The 19,865-nt window shown below is 38.2% G+C and overlaps 1 protein-coding gene across 3 annotated transcripts in view; it reads left to right on the top strand.

Moving 5' to 3' along the window:
• FAM184A (family with sequence similarity 184 member A) overlaps positions 1–19,865 on the top strand; it is a 120,483-nt gene that overhangs the window by 58,422 nt on the left and 42,196 nt on the right. For all 3 annotated transcript variants that reach the window (XR_013830837.1, XM_079939503.1, XM_079939502.1), the window contains exons 3-7: positions 70–205; positions 1,641–1,822; positions 5,977–6,174; positions 9,795–9,917; positions 18,040–18,201. Coding sequence is in view for 2 of the 3 variants with exons in the window: in XM_079939503.1 (XP_079795629.1) it covers positions 70–205; positions 1,641–1,822; positions 5,977–6,174; positions 9,795–9,917; positions 18,040–18,201 (801 nt within the window). In the remaining variant the exon portion in view is untranslated. The remainder of the gene's footprint in view (positions 1–69; positions 206–1,640; positions 1,823–5,976; positions 6,175–9,794; positions 9,918–18,039; positions 18,202–19,865) is intronic.

The following is a 19,865-nucleotide window of genomic DNA, read 5'->3' as shown; positions in this document are numbered from 1 at the left end:
TAGTTTAAATGAATTTTTTAGCTTAGCATCATTCTTGCATATTAATAATGGCTATTTGATTTTTCTTAGGTTCTTCAAAAACAGCTTGATGATGCCAAGGAGGGAGAAATGGCCTTATTAAGCAGGCACAAGGAAGTGGAAAGTGAACTAGCAGCAGCCAGAGAACGTTTACAGCAGCAAGCTTCAGATCTTGTCCTCAAAGCAAGTATGTCTGACCGCAGTTCTTGGTGTATTCCTCAGCTAAAACCAACACTTAAATGTTAATTCGAGACAGATTAGCCTTTTCTTCTCATATTTTAAAATTATTTAGATTCTAAACATGTTAAAGGGTTCTGTTATCTTGTTAATCAATCATAAGATAAGCAAATGATAACTTACTTTTAGGAATATATTCCTATAAAAAAATTAAGAATTATAGGTTTTAGCACCAATAAGTCAGTCACTAAAAGAAAAACACTCTAAGAGGCTTTGTCCTTTAAAAACATGTCCTTTTAAAACATAAATATTTGAAAATACTTAAATTAGCGGAACTATATTTAAATTACAACAGCCTCATTTCATTTGGCTTATTAATGAGGATCATGTTACGTACTAAAGCTGGGTCGCCCGGCCTGACGTGGCTGACATGCTCGCTTCGAAGCCCTCCCTAGAGGAGGGGGGTGGCCTGTATCGATCTGGAGTGACATTTCGCTGGGGTGTTTGGTGAGCCAGGGGAGGCCCTTGAATGAGTTCTGGGAGGATGTCATGTGATTGACTGGCTCATTGGTGAATCCCAGATTGCCCTCCCCCTGAAGCAGAAGCTTTTCGACTTTAACGTGTATGAAAACCACCTGGACAGCTCGTGCGACCACAGACGCTAGGCCCCAGCCCCAGAGTTTCTGACGCAGTAGGGGTCTGGGGCGAGCTTCACTTGTGACCGGTGCTCCCAGGCGCTGCTGGTCCAGGGCGCTTTGAGAACCGCTGTCCTAACGCATATGCCTTCTGAGCATATTTTCTCATATTCACTTTCCATCTCTCTGTCTCTGTTCATACCACCCCCGCACACTTTTGTCTTTTTGCTGTTGTCACTTTAGGTTTTCATAGCCTTGCTGTCCTTCTCTGTCTCTTGCTCTGCCTCAGTTCTTTATCAGGTCTTTTGTCTACAACAAATTTAGTTTCAGCCAAACAGCTGCCTGCCGTCTTTCCTTGCTGCATACAGATTTCTTCTTCTTTATGTTAGAATTTGGAAAAAAAGAGATTAGAAAAGAATAAGTTACTCATTTTAGTGCCATCGTGCTACTCAGTGCATCTTCTCTTACTTTGCTTTACTCCCAGGACTTTTATATGTACCCTGAGGAGTTGTTTCTACCTCAACCTGTAGAGCTTGAAATCTTCAAAAATGATTGGAATGGTCCTAGGTGCAGGGAGCAACATCAGCGATGTGAAAATGGACTGCTTTCTAGTTTAAGTAATTCTACTTGGATAATAAGTATTCCCATGGTAAATATTTCTGTTGCATACAGTGAGGAAACCAAAGAACTATTTGTACATGCAGACCATTTACTTTACTTCCATATTAAGTACATTGTGTCATTAACTATAAACTGTTTTATACCACAATGTAACAGATTTTAAATTGGGGCTTTCTTTTGGGGGGGTAGGTCATATTGGAATGCTTCAAGCAACTCAAATGACCCAGGAGGTTACAATTAAAGATCTAGAATCAGAAAAATCAAGGGCCAATGAGAGATTATCTCAGCTTGAAGAAGAAAGAGCTTTTTTGCAAAGCAAAACCCAGAGTCTGAATGAAGAGCAGAAGCAGCAGATTTTGGAACTGGAGAAGGTAAAGAATGATGGAGAACTCCACCCCCCCCATGAAAGAAAAGAAAGAAAAGTTCAGTTTTCCTCTTTTTCATATTTTATTTAGAGTGTTTACTTCTATTTCATAGTAACAGTCTATGTCTTAACTCTAGGAATTTTTTGTTTTTATTTTGAGGAGAAAAGGTATTGATATAAAGCTGGGCTATCCCATATTGTGTATATGTTCAAAATATTGCTGATAACAATTTATAACGTAAGAACTTAGGACATTTCAACCTATTTCAAGCCAGAAGCTGAATGAACTCTTACTTCAGTGGGATGTACATTACGGTTAATCGTATTTATTTTTCTGTTGATGAAACGTATTATTGTGTATACACCTAGGAAATGTCTGTTAAACTGAAAAGGATGACCAAAATCAAGCCCTGAAAACTCATATACCAACATACTTAATTTCTAAATGAAATAAATAAGACATATGATGTGTAGAGTAATTGCTGAATATTTATTCCAGTTTTTCACATATCTACAATACCAGGTGAGGGTTTGGGACACTCTTCCTCCTTCTCTCAGCAGCCAAGTGTATTGAAAAGTGTCTGTTCTCCTCGCCCTGGTTCGCCTCCCACTCACTCCTTACCTCTTGTGGGCTGGTTTCTCCTGCCACCACTCCACAGGCTCGACATTGGCCTCAGCCTCCAGTGACGTCCTGGCTGCTGGACTGGGGGGATCTTGTCTTCCTGGGATACTGACTCCTCTGATTTACAGCATCTCTCTTTGGTTCTCTCACACTTTCCTCCTGTCTCCCAGGCCCTGCAGTCCCAGGCCCTGAGTCTGTGAGCTTCCCTCTTCTCTCTGTGGTCTTACCTTTTTTTTAAAAAAATTTTTATTTAATTTTTTATTTTTTAATTAAATTTTTATCTAATTTTTTTTAAAAAGTTTTTATTGGGGTATAGTTGATTTACAATGCTGTGTTAGTTTCAGGTGTACAACACAGTGAATCTGTTATACATATACATATATCAGTCTTTTTTAGAGTCTTTTCTGTGTCCTTACCTTTAATGTTCCTCCTGCATTCTCATCTCATTCCACAAGCTCATCCATTCCAGTAACATCCGCTGTCATGTGGTCAGTGATATCTCCCAAAGCCATTCGTCTAGGCCAGATCTTTTCCCTGAACTTGAGTCCTGTGTATCTAACTCCCACTAGATATCTGTTTCTCACAGATGTGTCAAATCAACCTGCCTAGAACTTTCTCCCCTCAAAATACTATATTTCCTTTACTCCTCTTTTCAACCAGTAGCACTATGGTCTGTCTAGTTCAGTAAATCAGAAACCTGGGAGTCATTCTGGATTACTTTTTCCTTAATCCCCGTATCGGTTCCCAAGTCATGTCAGCTCTGCACTCTCCTTGCCTTCCGTCAGCTCACTAGCCTACTGCCAAGATGATTGTCTTTTTAAAAATGTCAGTCACTGACGACATTCTGCCTGTGGACAGCAGCTTTAGCCCACGCCCAAGAGTTCCTGCCCACCCTTCCTGATGGCCTCTCTCTTCCTCAGCACCCCTCCCCTTGTTTCTCCGTTCTGCTTCTCTGGTTGAGCCCTGACTGGTACAGTTTTATAGGTAAAAGCTATGATCTATGATGAGGGGAACTTCATGTCTGAGCCGGGAAACAAAAAGACCTGGGGGTGATGTTGGTAAAAGAACCTTAGAAGTGTTGTATTCAAGTAGGGGCTCTGGTTTCTGGTGACCCCAAGTCAGGGAGAGCTAGCAGAGGGATTGGGATCCAGTTCTAGAACACTGCTCTGAGCCCTGAGCCCCCAGTACCCCCATCCCTGTAGGGGAGGCTTGAAGGGAAGAGCTGACACCCAGTCTGGCCCAGGCAAGAAAGAAGAAGCTGGGAGTTTCTGTTTCCTCTGTCTACACCTTCTGGCTTTGAAAGGAAAGAAAGTCCAGTGCCTTACATTCAAGAATCTTCCCTAGGGCTTTCCCCCCTCATTGGGCCTTGGGAATAATGATAATCTCTTTATTATGTAAAATAATTGCTAACAACTATAAAATATTTACAGTAGGCTGGGTATATTGCTAAACATTTGGGGGCACATTATCTCATCTTCAGCAACCCTGTAAAATAGGTTCTTCCTTATCGTTCCCATTTCACAGATGGAGAAACTGAGGCCTATAGACGTTATGCACGCATGGTACCCCCAGTCACATGGCTAATAAGTGGCAGAGCTGGAACTTGAACCCAGGTCTGTGAGACTCCAAAACCCATGTTCTCCACCTCTGCAGTGTGCTGCCTCCTATGACGTGAGGACCTTTTATTTCCACCTGGGTAGTTCTAGGGACCTGCAGACTGAGCCAGGCAGGCAGGTGCTGTAGAGGCCAGACAGCAGGCTCGCTCTGCCCATCCAGGAGGAATTAATGATCCAGATGAGGTGTGTCTGTCTTCCGAGAGTCTTACAGAGCATCCAGGTCGGGGGGATCTGCTCCAGCCCCTAAAGAGATTTAAAACATCTTTCAACCTCATTTTCTTGAAGTTTTACTTTCTCATCTTCCTCTTTTGTAACACCATATAAGTTCTTCAAAGAGTAGCCTTCATCCAGTACCTCCATTTCCTCCTTTCGGCCTGGCTTCCCCTCTCCTGCTCTGTTGTACTGGGTCCTAAGGCATCAGTGGGAACACAACCAGCACGCCCAAAAGCTGTACGCATTTTCTCAGCAGCACTCACAGCTCTTGGCCGCCCCCTGCCCACCCTTTGTCTCTGTGACGCTCTCCTCCTTCCCAATGGCTCATGTGCCTCCTTCACTGGCTCCTCTTCCTCCTTCTGCTTCCGAAATTCAGATACTTCCCAAAGTTCTTCCTGTCTTTGTTTCCTTTCTACTTCCTCCCCTTGACAAGTTGTCTTGGTTTGCTGGGGCTGCTATAACAAAACGCCACAGCCTGGGTGGCTTAAACAACAAACATTAAAAATAAGTAACTTGGGCTTCCCTGGTGGCGCAGTGGTTGAGAGTCCGCCTGCCGATGCAGGGGACGCGGGTTTGTGCCCCGGTCTGGGAAGATCCCACATGCTGCGCGGAGCGGCTGGGCCCGTGAGCCATGGCTGCTGGGCCTGCACGTCTGGAGCCTGTGCTCCGCAACGGGAGAGGCCACAAGTGAGAGGCCCGCGTACTGCAAAAAAAAAAAGTAAATAAAAATAAATAAGTAACTAAAAATTAAAAAAAAAATTTTTTTAAATGTCAGTTTCAGTGATTTCTCATTGCCATCAGAATAGAATCCAGAGGCCTTAGCATAAAAGACCCCTGGTCATCATTTGACCCTGCCTGCTTTGGAGCCTCATCCCTCTCCACTCCCAGCCTTGGATCCTGTGTTCTAGCCACACTGCTCAGCTGCATGGGTTTCCATCTCGCTAACTTCACCGCCTGGTAAACTGCTTCTCAGCTTTCAAAATGCTGGAAATGGTCATGAATGCAGGCTTTTGACATCAGATCTAGGTTTGAAATTTTCTCATCTCTTGTTTCCTGGTGGGCTTGTGAGAATTAAATGAGAGAATGTGTCATCATCAGCTCAGATGTTTTCTCTTCTGGAAAGCCTTCCCTGATCGATCAATCTCACTCTGTCTCTGTCTCTGTCTCTCTCTCTCTCTTTCTTTGTCTCTCACACACATCACATTGTTTCCCACCCCATCCAGATTAGGTTCCTTTCCTGTATACTCTCACAACATACGACGCATGCTCCTTTCAAAGAACTTAAAAAATTATACTGCCACACTCTTTTGACTTTTTTCATCATTAGACTGTTCATGCTTAAAAGGCATATAATTGGCACACAATAAAATTGTATTGAATAGTATCATTTGAGTGGGTAAATTGGTAAGCCATTTTGTGTACAACTTTGACATCTAGGAAGCCTTTTTCTCTTAAGCCTGCAGATGTGCTAACTCGCACTTGGTTCTAACCTAATAATAGTGTATTTTATCATTTGCTTTAAAATTACTCATTTTGCCTGTGCCAGCCTGTCATTTTCTGAGAACACCCAATGGTGTATTCTCATGTACCATATCTAAATCCTGTAGCACTCAGTTCATCCAAGTTTATTTACTGGGTATTCAAAATACTAATAGCAGTAATGAAAAAAGCAGATGCCAATTATTGATCTTTATTTTTGTTCAATTTTAGAAAGTAAATGAGGCAAAGAAAACTCAGCAAGAATATTATGAGATGGAGCTAAACAACCTGCAAAATAGACTGGAAGGAGAGGTGGCCCAGTTAAATGAGGCCCATTCTAAGACTTTGGAAGAATTAGCTTGGAAGCACCATATGGCAATTGAGGCTGTCCACAGTAATGCGATTAGGGATAAGAAAAAACTGCAAATGGTGAGTAAAAATTCATCTAAGCATTGCATTGTAAATTGGTGGGCTTTCTATAATGATCTAGCTGCTGTCTTGTAATCACTCTGTAAATCTCGGTTCAAAGAGTAACATACATAAAAGTTTTTATAGGGGATGTAGTTTATTAAATTGATATGAGGCATTTCTACTTGGTGTAAGCCGTAATAGAAACACTTGCTTGATCTTGAGACAGCAACATTGGTGTCCTCCTCAGGAAGCCTCACTAGTTGAAGCACTTATTCTCCTGTAGACAGTTTCCTTCCCTGGGAAAATGATCTGTTTTGTTTTGGTTTTGCCCTCAAATAAGTAATCAGCTCGCTAATAGTAATACATGGCAGACAGTAATTATATAGTAGAGAAAGCAAGGGAGCTGACAGATTGGGGCCTTACACTGAGCTCTTTGCTTACTAGCTGCTTATTCTTGGGTCCCAAAAGCTATGCCTGAGGCTCTCTGCATTTGACAGACGAAGATAAGATCCATCTTGTGATATCCCTGTGAGGGTTAAGTGAGGCAAAATGTAAAAACCCAGACATGTCTGGGCATATAGTGATAAATAAGTGTTAGTATTTCTTACTGTGTGTGCCAGACACTGCCGGGATGTTTTACGTTTATTTTTTCATTTAATCCTTGTAACACTGCTTTTGGTTTCCTTGCTGTATCCATTTTACTGAAGAGGAGGTGGAGGCACAGAGGGGTTAAATACTTGCTCAAGCGCATGCAACTAGTAAGAATCAGTCAGACCTTGAATTCAGGTCTCAGGCATCAAACCCTGAGGCATTTAGCCACCACATTGTGTAGGCATGTATTAATGATGCTTGTTAGGTGTTTATATAATAGCACTTGACAGTTTACTGAAAGCTTTCTTGTATATTCCTTATTGTTTGTGTCTTGGAGATTAATGACATTTTTATTCTATGGGTGGTGAAATAGGTTTAATAAACCTAAATGATTTACTCAGAGCCACAAACCTAGTAAATAGAAGAGGTAGCATGTGAATTGAGATCTTCTGCCTCTATATTTCTTCCTTTTCTGACAACCAGTTGGAAAAAATAACACCTAAAGTTAATTAAAAATTCAAAATAAAACTTCCGTTTAGAATATGTCTATCTAAACATACTGTTATATGTTTATATAACTAAAGACAAAACTTGATGGTATGTTATTTCTCAAAGTTGTGGTTGTCCTTTTTTCTGTGCCAGCTCACTATTCCAGAACCAATCAGTACAGCTTTAATTGATTAGTTAATTAATTAAGCATGTGCGTGCTTACCGACTCTGGGTATATGTATCAAGTGTTCGAGGTTTTATAGTAAAGGATTTAGCAGTAACTGTGGCTTCAGTAATCTTTCCCGTAGCTATTTTTTGTTACTCTTTTTCATTTTCTACATTCTCTTTTCACCTTAACCTCCTCCTCTCTTACTGGAATATTTAAATTGCAGGTGCCTTTTGCCTCTCGTTATTCCTCTGTATTAAGTTCTAAGTGCTAGAATCAAGGCATCTTTCATCAATATAATTTTTACCTCATTACTACTCTTCTAATCATCCCTTCACCCATTAAATTTCAATTTCTGAGCTACCTGAAAATCTACTTTCATCCATTTGCATTTCTTACAAACTTTCATTAAAGCATGGTTGCCACAAGGCAGATGACATGGATTTCCTGTATGTGAGCATAGTCAAAACCTCTTAGGATAGCCTCATCTTTACCCTTGTCTTTTCTCAGAATAACTTATCACTTGCTGCTTCATTCCTTTCTTGCCCAGCTAGTTCATGTCTGAGCCTAAGCTAAAACCAGCCTCCTTCCAAATAGTCTTTCAACTATGTCAAATTATCTTTTAAAGAACATTTAGCTAAAAGTGACTTCACTATTCCTTATTACTTAGCTACCAAAAAGGATGTGAATATACAGAGAATCCATGTAGAAATGAGCTAACATAGCAGGCCTGAAACTGCCATCCTTAGAAAACATGGTGCAAGGTTGGCCCTTGGCTGGTGTCTAGAACTTGAATTTCAGGAGGGTTCCCACCATTCCCTGATAAGAATGGCTCCCTGTGCCTAAACTGTTCATGCAAACAATATGGTTTATCCTGAACATGTACTTTCTTTCCTGGAGTCTCGAATTTTGGAACATGCTAAACTGGCCAGCCCCCAGTAAGAAACCTGGCACTAAGTCCCTCATGAGCTTTCTTTTTTCCCCCAAGTATGTTTATTTGGGAAATGAAGTTAATGATCATGAAACTAGATACCTAACCACCTTGGCTGAACTGACAAAGTTCTGTACCATTTTTATAGACACAAAAGTAATTTTACAAATCCATCCTAAGTGTAAGGATATCATTTAGGGTTAAGGTAAATTTATAAAATAATAATTATAATAATGTATTTGTTATATTTCTCATATTTAGTTATTTACCAATATCTGATTCTGTGAAAGTTTTCTTTTTTTCTTTTTAATTTTTATTGGAGCATAGTTACTTTAGAGTGTTGTGTTAGTTTCCTCATGAGCTTTCCTAGTGGACATTTCACATGTGTTGTCCCAGCTTGCAGGAGAGTTCTGTGTGAGAGGACTCTTAGAAGCTTGAGGCTGGCTTCCTGCAGACTTTGCCCCATGTGCCTTTTCTCTTTGCTGATTGTGCTTTGTATCCTTTTGCTGTAATACAAATAGCTGTGAGTACAACTAAATGCTGAGTGCTCTGAGACATCCCAGCAAATCATCAAACCTGGAGTTTGTCTTGGGGACACCCAACATAGAACCCTATTTATTACTGTTCTCACCTTACACTGTAGAAATACTGAACACCTGTAACATACCTTGTTCTTTGCTACCTCCATGGTTTTTGCACATGCTTTTTCTTCTGCCTAGAATGTTATATCTCCCTCTTGCTTCACCACCTTTTCTTACTGGTACACCCCAAACTATGCTTAGGAATTGCTTTCTCTGTGGAAGTTTCACACCAAGCCAGCACTTATCAGTTCCCTATTCATATACTCCAGTACTCCCCATTACATCTAATTTTAATCACATATACTTTAATGAGCCTATTAAGGGCAGGGACCATGTCTTTTTGCCTTTGTATCCCAAGTAGTTAGTAGCATGTCTGGCAAATAGTAGGTGTTCTTCAGTAAGTATCAATTTTAGTAGTATTGCTCTTTAGATACCTTAATTTCTTAGTTGTTAATCATTGACCACATTCCAGTGCTAGACCACTGAGTTCCAGAAGTGTTACTAAATTTTGTATTTTTATGTAAATATAAAAGAATTATGAACCCAAGAGATAGTTAGAATTTTTTCTCATCTCACCAAATTATCATTTATATCACACATTTCTTTTTTTTGACTTCAGGTTGATCTAGACTAGTCAGATATTCTTACCATTTAAAAAAATGACTTAACCACTGCATCATAAGTGATTCAGAATGATAGAGTCTAAGCCCCTAGGATTAAATAGATTCACTGTTAACTCTGATATTAATAATTAAGTATAAGACTAACTTGAAGAGCAAGGCATCAAAATATAAAACAGAATAGTCTTTTTCTTGGAGTCTTCGAAGTATACAATATTTACAATTTTGTTAATTTCTAAAAAAAAATTTCTTTTTCTAAGGAATTGGAGGCACAACATAAAAAGGAAAAGCTAAACCTGGAAGATGATAAAAATCAGCTTCAACAAGAGCTAGAAAACCTGAAGGAAGAACTGGAAGACAAGCTGAATTCAGCCAATCAACAGGCAAGAATTCTTTAGGCCAATCAATCACCTATGTTATATCTCATTGATAGTACCTTATTTGGTAACATTGTATAAGTAGATGAGCCTCAATGAAGGTAACATATCTGGAGTAAAAATAATCAAAAATTTTCTTTAATGCTGAAATTTTCATAGTGACGTTGATTATATCTCACCAGGTAAAAATTTACCACAAAAAATGTTGGACCAAGATGCTTTTGTGGGGAAAAGCAAAACAAGGGAGAATATCCCGTTACACGAAAGAAAACAAGAGTTTTTTCTACCCTTCTGCAAAACATTGACTTTGTATTCTCTACCCTGGATCTTTAGGTAGTGACATCTAAAATAATTTTTAAATTCTATATGAAAATAGTATTGTTTAGCTTGGAAAAGAAAAGACTAAGAATAGAATAGAATAAAATGTTATAAATCAAAAAGTTGTGAATAGAAGAAATGTAAAGACAGTTGAAAAGCTATAATATTGCTTGTTCCATCCCTTGCTGTCCTGTGTCCTTGTTCATCTGTGTCCTAGAACAGCCCCCCTACTGTCCTCTTTTCCTTTCTTTCCAGCTCATCCTTCATGGGGCTCATAGACTGGTCTTCCTAAAACAAGTTCTTGTCTTGATGTGTCTCATCTTGTCAGCTGTTCTACCTCACTAGCCTCAACTTTCCCAACAGTCTTTAAGTCCTGCTTTCTCATCAGTCTGCTTCTGCTCACAGAAACCACATCAAAACACATGAGTGCTCCTGGGCAGTCTAATGATTTGCACTCAGTATTCTTTAATTATCTTTAAACACTTATCCAGAGAAGGTACCAAGCACGACATTTGGATATAATAGAGAATTAATGTTGTTACTGGTATTAGCTCAGTCTCTCTTCGATTGCCCAAGATCATCCACTGCATACCTCTCTCGCGGTCTGTGATCCTTGTGGTTATGGTGTCCTGCTGTCATTAGAAGGTGGTTTAGTGACCATCTGTGTTTTTCATGCATGTGCCCTGGAGTTCTACTCTCAATTCCAAGTGGTTTCAGCATTCCTCCAACCTACATATTATAATCTCACTGAGAAGAGTTCTAATTAATATGTAATTGATTTTGCTTCTAGATACATTCTCAATTATGTTTTAGCACCTTGGTAATATTTTGGTGCTGCTTTAGAGTGGCTCCCAAGAATCTGCCTGCCTCATCCCTCTGTATGTATCTGCCTTCCCTTCACGCTGGGACATTTTCTTTCTTGTCCTACTTTGCTGGCTAGGATCTCCAGAGACAGTAAGCATTCTTGTTTTGTTTCTTGCTCTTAAAGTGAAGGGCGTCAACATTTCACAGTTAATTATGATGCTTCTCTGAAGCTTTATTTTGTAAATGCTCTTTATCAGGTTTAGAAAATTCTCTTGTAATTCTGGTTTCCTAATTCAAAAAAAATTTACAAATTGATGTTGATCTTTCTGCATCTATTGGGAACATACTCATTTTTCTTTAACTTGTTAATGTGGTACCTTACATTAATCAGTTTTATAATTTTAAATCAACTTCGGAGTTCTAGAATGAGTCCTAGTTAGTCATGACAGATTATATATATCTTCTTTATATAATACTAGATTCAGTTTTGTAATATTGATTTTAGGATTTTTAAGCCTAGGCTTAAATAAGATGGCTTCGTACTTTTCCTTCTTTATACCATCCTTTTCTGGTTTTGGAATCAAGGTTATATCAAGCCTCATAAAATGAAGTGGGATTTATATCCTTTTCTGTTCTCTGGAAAAGCTGTGTGAGATTGAAATGCTTTTGTAACCTTAATTGCATTGTGGTTCATGTGAAAACAATTTTTGAAACTTGTTAAGGCCTAGCATTGTGACCTCACACATAAAAGAAGTTTAATGTTCTGAGTGCATCCACTCATTTAATGCAATGTAGTCTGCATTCTGGTTCATTAAATCAAGATTTGAAGCTATTTTCTTCAAATATTCTGTATTCTTTTCAATTTTTATCTTCTTGATCTGTCAGTTTCTAAACACTGATACTATGATGGTGTATTTGCTTATTTCTTCTTACATTCTATCAATTTTTGCTTTGTATATTTAGAGGCTTTGTTACATGCATACAAATATAAAATTGTTTTAGCTACTTAACGAATCATACTTTTTGGCTTAGTCTGTGTTATCTGATATTGTATAAGCTGTCTGGTATATCTTTTTTCATCCACTGACTCTCTGTTTTTCTGCATCCTATGTTTACGTGTGCCTCTTGCCCAACACATATAGCTGCATTTTAAAAAATAACTCGTCAGAAATTTTGCCTTTTAAATAAAAATTTTATTCCACTTACATTTATTGGATGGAAAATAGATACATCTGTGGAAAGACAGGAGGAAAGAATTAGGGGGGTAGTTCATAAAAACAGAAAGTGATTGTTTTAGAAAAAATTAAGGAATGTACTATCTTCATAAGTTGGTAGATCTTGATACCCTTCCAAATGAAATAGCCTCAAAATGTAAGTAGTTCAACTGTGGATCTAGATGATAAATTCATAAATGCCAGAATCATAATAGTATATTAAGGGAAGCTAGTGAGTTTAAAATCTCAGGTGGAGGATAACCCTGTTATCCTATGAAATGTTATTTTGGGATCACCTTTGAAGATAAAATAGTAGGCTGAATCATCAATAATTCTGACCATTATGGTCTTTTAAAATGTACTTATAACATTTAAGTTGTAGATTTTCTTCTGGAAATAAGCTTTTTAAGTGGATATATATTTTTTCAATATTTTGTTAAAATGAAAAGCATTTGGATTTGTTTATTATAAGATGTTCTATCACAGTTGTTATGCTGCCTGACACATGGTAGGAGATCAGTAAATATTTGACATCAATTGTAGTAATATTTTTTGGATCTGTTTCCTAAGGTAAAAGAAATAAAATCAAAAATAAACAAATGAGACCTAATTAAATGTTAAAGCTTTTGTACAGCAAAGGAAACCATCGACAGAAGAAAAGACAACCTACCGAATGAGAGAAAATGTTTGCAAAAGACATGACCAATAAGGGGTTAATGTCCAAAATATATAATCAGCTTATACAACTCAATATTGAAAGATAAACAACCCAATCAAAAAATGAGCAGAAGACATAAGTAGTCATCCATATGTCTACTTTGGAAAAATGTCTAACAGGCATATGAAAAGATCTGCAACATCACTAATTATTAGACAATGCAAATCAAAAACAACAATGCCACGTCACCTCTTACCTGTCAGAATGACCACTATCAAAAAGTCTACAAATAACAAATGTGGAGAAGAGGGATGTAGAGAAAACGGAACCCTCCTACACTGTTGGGGGGTATGTAAATTGGTGCAGCCAAGATGGAAAACAGTATGGAGGTTCATCAAAAGACTAAAAATAGAACTACCATGATTCAGCAATTCCACTCCTGGGTGAATATCCAAAGAGAACAAAAACATTAATTCAAAAAGATACATGCACCCCTCTGTTCATAGCAGCATTATTTACAATAGCAAAGATATGGAAGCAACCTATGTGCCCATCAACAGATGAATGGATAAAGAAGATGTGGTATATATTGGATTGGCCAAAAGGTTCATTCAGTTTTTTCCACAAGATGGCTCTAGTAGCCCTTAGTTGTCTTTAACTTCATTTGAAACAATTTTGTTAGATTGTATGTGACAGCTGTCATATCAATGTGCATTTAAAAAAAGACTTACCAAAATTGGCTAATTTTTATATAGCCATCTTAATATTGAAGATGGAAGAAAAGAAAGCAACATTTTCAGCATATTACGCTTTATTATTTCAAGAAAGGTAAAAACGCAAGCGAAACACAAAATAATATTTGTGGGACTTCCTGGTGGTGCAGTGGTTAAGAATCTGCCTGCCAATGTAGGGGACAAGGTGGGTTCAATCCCTGGTCCAGGATGATCCCACATGCCGTGGAGCAACTAAGCCTGTGCAGCACAACTACTGAGCCTGTACTCTAGAGCCTGCGGGACTCAACTACTGAGCCCACGCGCCACAACTGCTGAAGCCTGTGTGCCTAGAGACCATGCTTCACAACAAAAGAAGCCACCGCAATGAGAAGCTTGTGCACCACAATGAAGAGTAAGCCCCCGCTCACCGCAACTAGAGAAAGCCCACACGCAGCAACGAAGACCCAGTGCAGCCAAAAAAAGAAAGAAGATTTGTGCAGTGTATGGAGAAGGTGCTGTGACTGATCGAACATGTCAGAAGCGGTTTGCGAAGTTTCGTGCTGGAGATTTCTCGCTGGATGATGCTCCACGGTTGGGTAGACCAGTTGACGTTGATAGCGATCAAATTGAGACATTAGCTGAGAACAATCAACGTTATACCACGTGCGAGATAGCCCACATACTCAAAATATCCAAATCAAGCATTGAAAATCATTTGCACCAGCTTGGTTATGTTCATTACTTTGACGTTTGGGTTCCATATCAGTTAAGCAAAAAAAAACCTTCTTGACCATATTTCCGCATGCTATTCTCTACTTAAACGTAACGAAAATGTTCCGTTTTTAAAACAAATTGTGACAGGCGATGAAAAGTGGATACTGTACAATAATGTGGAACGGAAGAGATGATGAGGCAAGCGAAATGAACCACCACCAACCACGCCAAAGGCCAGTCTTCATCCAAAGAAGGTGATGTTGTATATATGGTGGGATTGGGAGGGAGTCCTATATTATGAGCTCCGTCCGGAAAACCAAACGATTAATTCCAACAAGTACTGCTCCCAATTAGACCAACTGAATGCAGCACTCGACGAAAAGCATCCAGAATTAGTCAACAGAAAACACATAATCTTCCATCAGGGTAACACGAGACCACGTGTTTGTTTGATGACCAGGCAAAAACTGTTACAGCTTGGCTGGGAAGTTCTGATTCATCTGCTGTATTCACCAGACGTTGTACCTTTGGATTTCCATTCATTTTGGTCTTTACAAAATTCTCTTAATAGAAAAAATTTCAATTCCTTGGAAGACTGTAAAAGTCACCTGGAACAGTTCTTTGCTCAAAAAGATTAAAAGGTTCAGGAAGATGGAATTATGAAGTTGCCTGAAAAATGGCAGAAGGTAGTGGAACAAAAGGGTGAATACATTGTTCAATAAAGTTCTTGGTGAAAATGAAAAATGTGTCTTTTATTTTTACTTAAAAGCTGAAGGCACTTTTTGGCCAACCCAATATGTATATAATGGAATATTACTCGGCCATAAAAAAGGATGAAATTTTGCCATTTGCAACAAGGGATGGCCACAGAGAGTATTGTGCTTAGTGAAGTAAGTCAGATAGAGAAAGACAAATACTCTTTATGTTAATGCTTATATGTGAAATCTAAAAAAGGAAAACAAACAAATGTATATAAGAAAACAGAAACAGACTCACAGATACAGAGAACAAACTAGTGGTTACCAGTAGGGACGGGGAGTGGGGAGGGCTTAGATTGGGTATGGGATTAAGAGGTACACTCTACTATGTATAAAATAAGCTACAAGGATATATTGTACAGCATGGAGAAATATAGCCATTATTTTGTAATGACTTTAAAATGGAGTATGATCTATAAAAATATTGAATCACTATGCTGTGTACCTGAAACTAATATAATATTGGAAATCAACTATATGTCAATAAAATAAAAAATAAAAAAATTTTAAAATAAAATTTATAGGGCTTGATATGGTGAGTATATAGAAAGTGACTCAGGTATCTAGCTTAGGTATTTGGACAGATAATAATGCCACTATTGGAAGATAGGAATCTGTACTTCCTGTAGAGGAAAAATACATTGGATGGCAAGACATCGAGTTGTTTGTCTATGCTGACTTTGTGGTGATTGTGAGACATCTAGGCTGGAACTAAGTAGAGTGTGCAGGCTTGGAGCTAAAGATCGGGCAGTTCTGGAAGCCATTTAAGTAGAAGAGCTTACCCAAGGAAGGGTAGCTAATGAGAAGATTGCTGGTAACAAGAAGTGCACCAGTATTGAATTAACAGAGCCAGGAAAAGCGATTGAAAAGGAGAAATCAGAAGCATGAGAACAAGGATTAGTGGATATCAGAAAAGCATGAAAGCAGACACTTGCAAGAGGGTGGAAGTGTCAGTGTCAGACAGTGATTAGGATCAGACTGTGAGGCCTGAAAATGTTATGCAGCCAAGAGTTCTCTGAGGACTTACCTGTAATGTCAGTAGAATAGTAGGATAGAGGCCAGAGTTAATAGGTTTAATCTGAATCATAGTGGATGACAGTGCTTTCTTAAGACTGTATGTAAATGGAAGAGAAGAGGAGAATGAAGTTAGATTCTTTCTTCAACCTTGTACCAAAAAAGTTCCAGGTGGGCTAAGCATTGAAATGTAATATTAAATCATGAATATAAATACAAATAAAATACAAAACTCAAGTGACAAAATACAAGGACAAAGAAGGCTTTTTGAAATATGATGGCAGTGTCATGAATTAAAAACACAGAATATTTGTACAGGTATCAAAACACACCATAAGCAAAATTATGAGAGGAGAAACTGGGAGGGGTGGAATAGGTGATTGGCAAATTGTGTCAGTATTGATTGGTACCTAATATTTGTATGTTGCTTTCTAGTTAAAGAACCTTTTCCCATATATCCTTGAACTTAATTATCATAGTAACTCTGTGAGGTAGGTATTTTTACTGCTGTTTTATACTGGCAGACCCAGAACTTGAAACTAGATTTTCTCCTAAATTCAGTCCTCTTTAACTCTGTTAACAGTCGCTTTTCTTCCATTCATTCATTCACTGCTGCAGAACACATTCTGCAAGCCAGACCAACACAAAAAGTAGAGAAGATACAAGTAATCTATGTAGACTAGGGAAATGTGACATAAATACAGTGACAGAGAAAATTTTACAGCATTGTAAATGAATATTATTTACAAATATGCTAGTTAATTTTCAAATTTAAGGAAAACTGATGTCTTCCTATGGGAATTTAAATTTCTAAAATGACTCAAAGTAGTTGAACAACCTGGCCAAACCAATTATAGCCATGAAAGAAACTAACTAGTCCAACATGTATCTAGAGAGGCACTAGACCCAGAGGATTTTAGTGGATGAATTATACTAAATTTTCAAAAAACAAGTAAATCTTAGCTATGAAAATATTTCAGAGCCCAGAAAAAAATGGAAGCTCCCAGCTCATTTTATGAGGTTGGCATGTCTTTAAAGATACTAACAAGATAAAATGCTACCATCACTGGAATTGTTCAGCATGTGCATATGTCTGCATGGAAAGGAGACAGGAAGTTGGGGGCAGGGGATTTCAGGTCAGAGAGGGGATTAGAGAAGGATTTTCAGTTTTCTTTGTGATGTCTGTATTTACAGTGAGAAATACTCAGGTATTATTTTTTAATTACCAGTTGTCATTTCTGTAGAGTTTTGATAAGCTTAGCTGTTTTATAAAAATGAGATTTTTACTTCGTAATATTTTCTTAGATAATTGAAAGTATTTCATTTACTGATTTTATAATAGTTCTCATTACTTGAGGTCTGCTTAATCAACAAATTGTCTATTAGCTCCTAATTTCAAGAGTGTGTGAATTCAACTCTTAACAATTTCAAGACACACATTTTTTATGGAAACATAGAGATCACAACATATCCTAATTTAAGCTACATTTACCAGTTTATCAATATTGACCTAAATCTGTCACTTTTATAAATAGATGGAGAACAGGGCTCAAATGAAATATAAGTGATTCAATTTTAGAGAGCAGTTTAAAAAATATTTTTGTCTAAAAGGTCCTTTTTTCTCAATCTTGGGTATGATCTTTATCTTCAGTTCTTTTTTATAGGTATTTGATTATATGATAGAACCAGGAATTCACAGGAGCTTGAGGTATCCATGTATTTACATGGTTGCCATGACAAAGGGAAATCATAAATATAGAGGTCTTTTCAAAAAACAACAAATGAAGACTATCATGGTTGAGTGCTTCTTCCAAATTCATCAAGAAAGATCCATCAGTAAAATTACATCTAAAGAAAAGACTTTAAGAAAACAAACGTGACTGTTTGCTAGTCAATTACACTGAGGTGTATTAAAAGTACTGTATTTACTTGCAGATTGGCCACCTCCAAGAAATGGTAAGCAAAAGTGAACAAGGTCTTGGCTCTGCAGAAGGACTCATTGCTAGTCTTCAGGACTCCCAGGAAAGACTTCAAAATGAGCTGGACTTGACTAAAGGCAGGCTGAAGGAGACCGAGGATGCTCTATTAAATGCTGAGGTAACGTCATTATCCTGTTACAATCTAAACATCAGCGAGGTAAAAATAGAATTTACTTTGCTTAAAGTTTATTACAAATATCACATTTGTATATAATTATTATTCGTTTCCTAGGACTGCCATAACAAAGTACTACAAACAAGGTGGCTTAAGACAACAGAAATTTATTCTCTCAGAGTTCTGAAGATTGAAAGTTCAAAATCAAGGTGTTATCAGGGCCATTCTCCCTTTTAAACCTCTAAGGGAGGATCCTTCCTTGTCTCTTCCAGCTCCTGGTAGCCCCAGGCGTTCCTTGGCTTGTGGCAGCACAACTTCAATCTTTTCTCTGTCTTTGCATGGCATTTTTCCTGCGTCCTCACATCTTCTTGTAAGGACACCAGTCATACTGGATTACGGGCTTACCCTATTTCAGCTTGGCCCCATCTTACCTAATTACATCTTCACTGACCCTGTTTCCAAATAGCATCACGTTCTGAGGAACTGGGGTGTTAGGACTTCTACATATCTTTTTGGAAACACAGTTCAATCCGTTTACAGTTAGTACGCACAGTTCTTTTACTGGTAAGAGTTGAACTCTCGTGCATAGCAACTAAGTGATTCTCTGTGACCTACAGATTTTGGAAAAGATTTGTCTTTCCTCTTCAGGGTCATGAAGCAGAGCAAATATTTAGACTGCATTAGAAGGTAGAGAAATGAACCATACAACTAGGGGGACAGTAGCTAGAGATTTATCATTTTTTCTTTCAGAGAGATGGTTTAAGGCGTGGGCTCTGAACTCAGATTGGTTGGGTGTGAATTCTGCCTCTGTCACTTAGTGTGTAACTTTGGGCAAGTTACTTTTTCTCAGTCTTAATTTCTTCATCCACACAATGCAGGAGAGGCGGGGGATGATGAGAATGCACGTCACACTGCTGTTGTCATAACTGACTGAGGTAAACCATTACAGCACAGTGCTTAGCTAAATAGTAAGCACTCAGTAAATGTTGCCTTCAAATTTTATTTTTTTAGCTTGGAATTGGATTCAGTTTCATTTCTTTAAGTTCCTTGCTCATATTTACATTGTTCTTCTATCAAATAGTAGAACATAATAAAAGACTTAAGCAAAACCTTATCAACTGTTCATTTTCTGTTCTGCTGGACAAATTTAATCGAGAAAATATAGGTGCTGCATCACAGTTTACCATAACTGAGTAAGCTTCTTAAGAGTAAGTGTTTTCTTCTTTTCCCACCCCAATAATGTCTAATGAAGTGCTTTGCATTCAGTAAAACAAATACTCTTTGAGAAATTCTACTCCATTCAACACTGTCTTTGGTGGAAAAAAATAATTCTTAGAGGCAGAGTACTTAGTGAAAATGACAGTTGGCTAAGATGGCTGACTTCAGGTTTCAGTACTTACTGCTTACTAGCCAGGTCAACAATTTCAGCACTGACTTGCTACTTTCCCATCAATCTGGATATGCCCCTCAACAATGCTGCAATGTGCTACTGGCAAGTGGGTGATCCAGAAAGGGTCATTGTGTTAACAGAAGGATGGACCATCATCTCTTCCTTTTCCATTGTACCCTAAGAGCAGCTACACTGCTGGCAGGGATCGATGGTTGCCAGTGTTGTCCAAACAGGTCATATCCAGCCCCAAGCTCCAGAAAACCACTTGATTTATGCT

Source organism: Stenella coeruleoalba, assembly GCF_951394435.1.
Source record: "Stenella coeruleoalba genome assembly, chromosome: 12".
In the NCBI taxonomy this organism is placed as follows: Eukaryota; Metazoa; Chordata; class Mammalia; order Artiodactyla; family Delphinidae; genus Stenella; species Stenella coeruleoalba.
The sequence above is the reverse complement of the archived record's forward strand: the minus strand, read 5'-3'. Positions and strand labels throughout refer to the sequence as shown.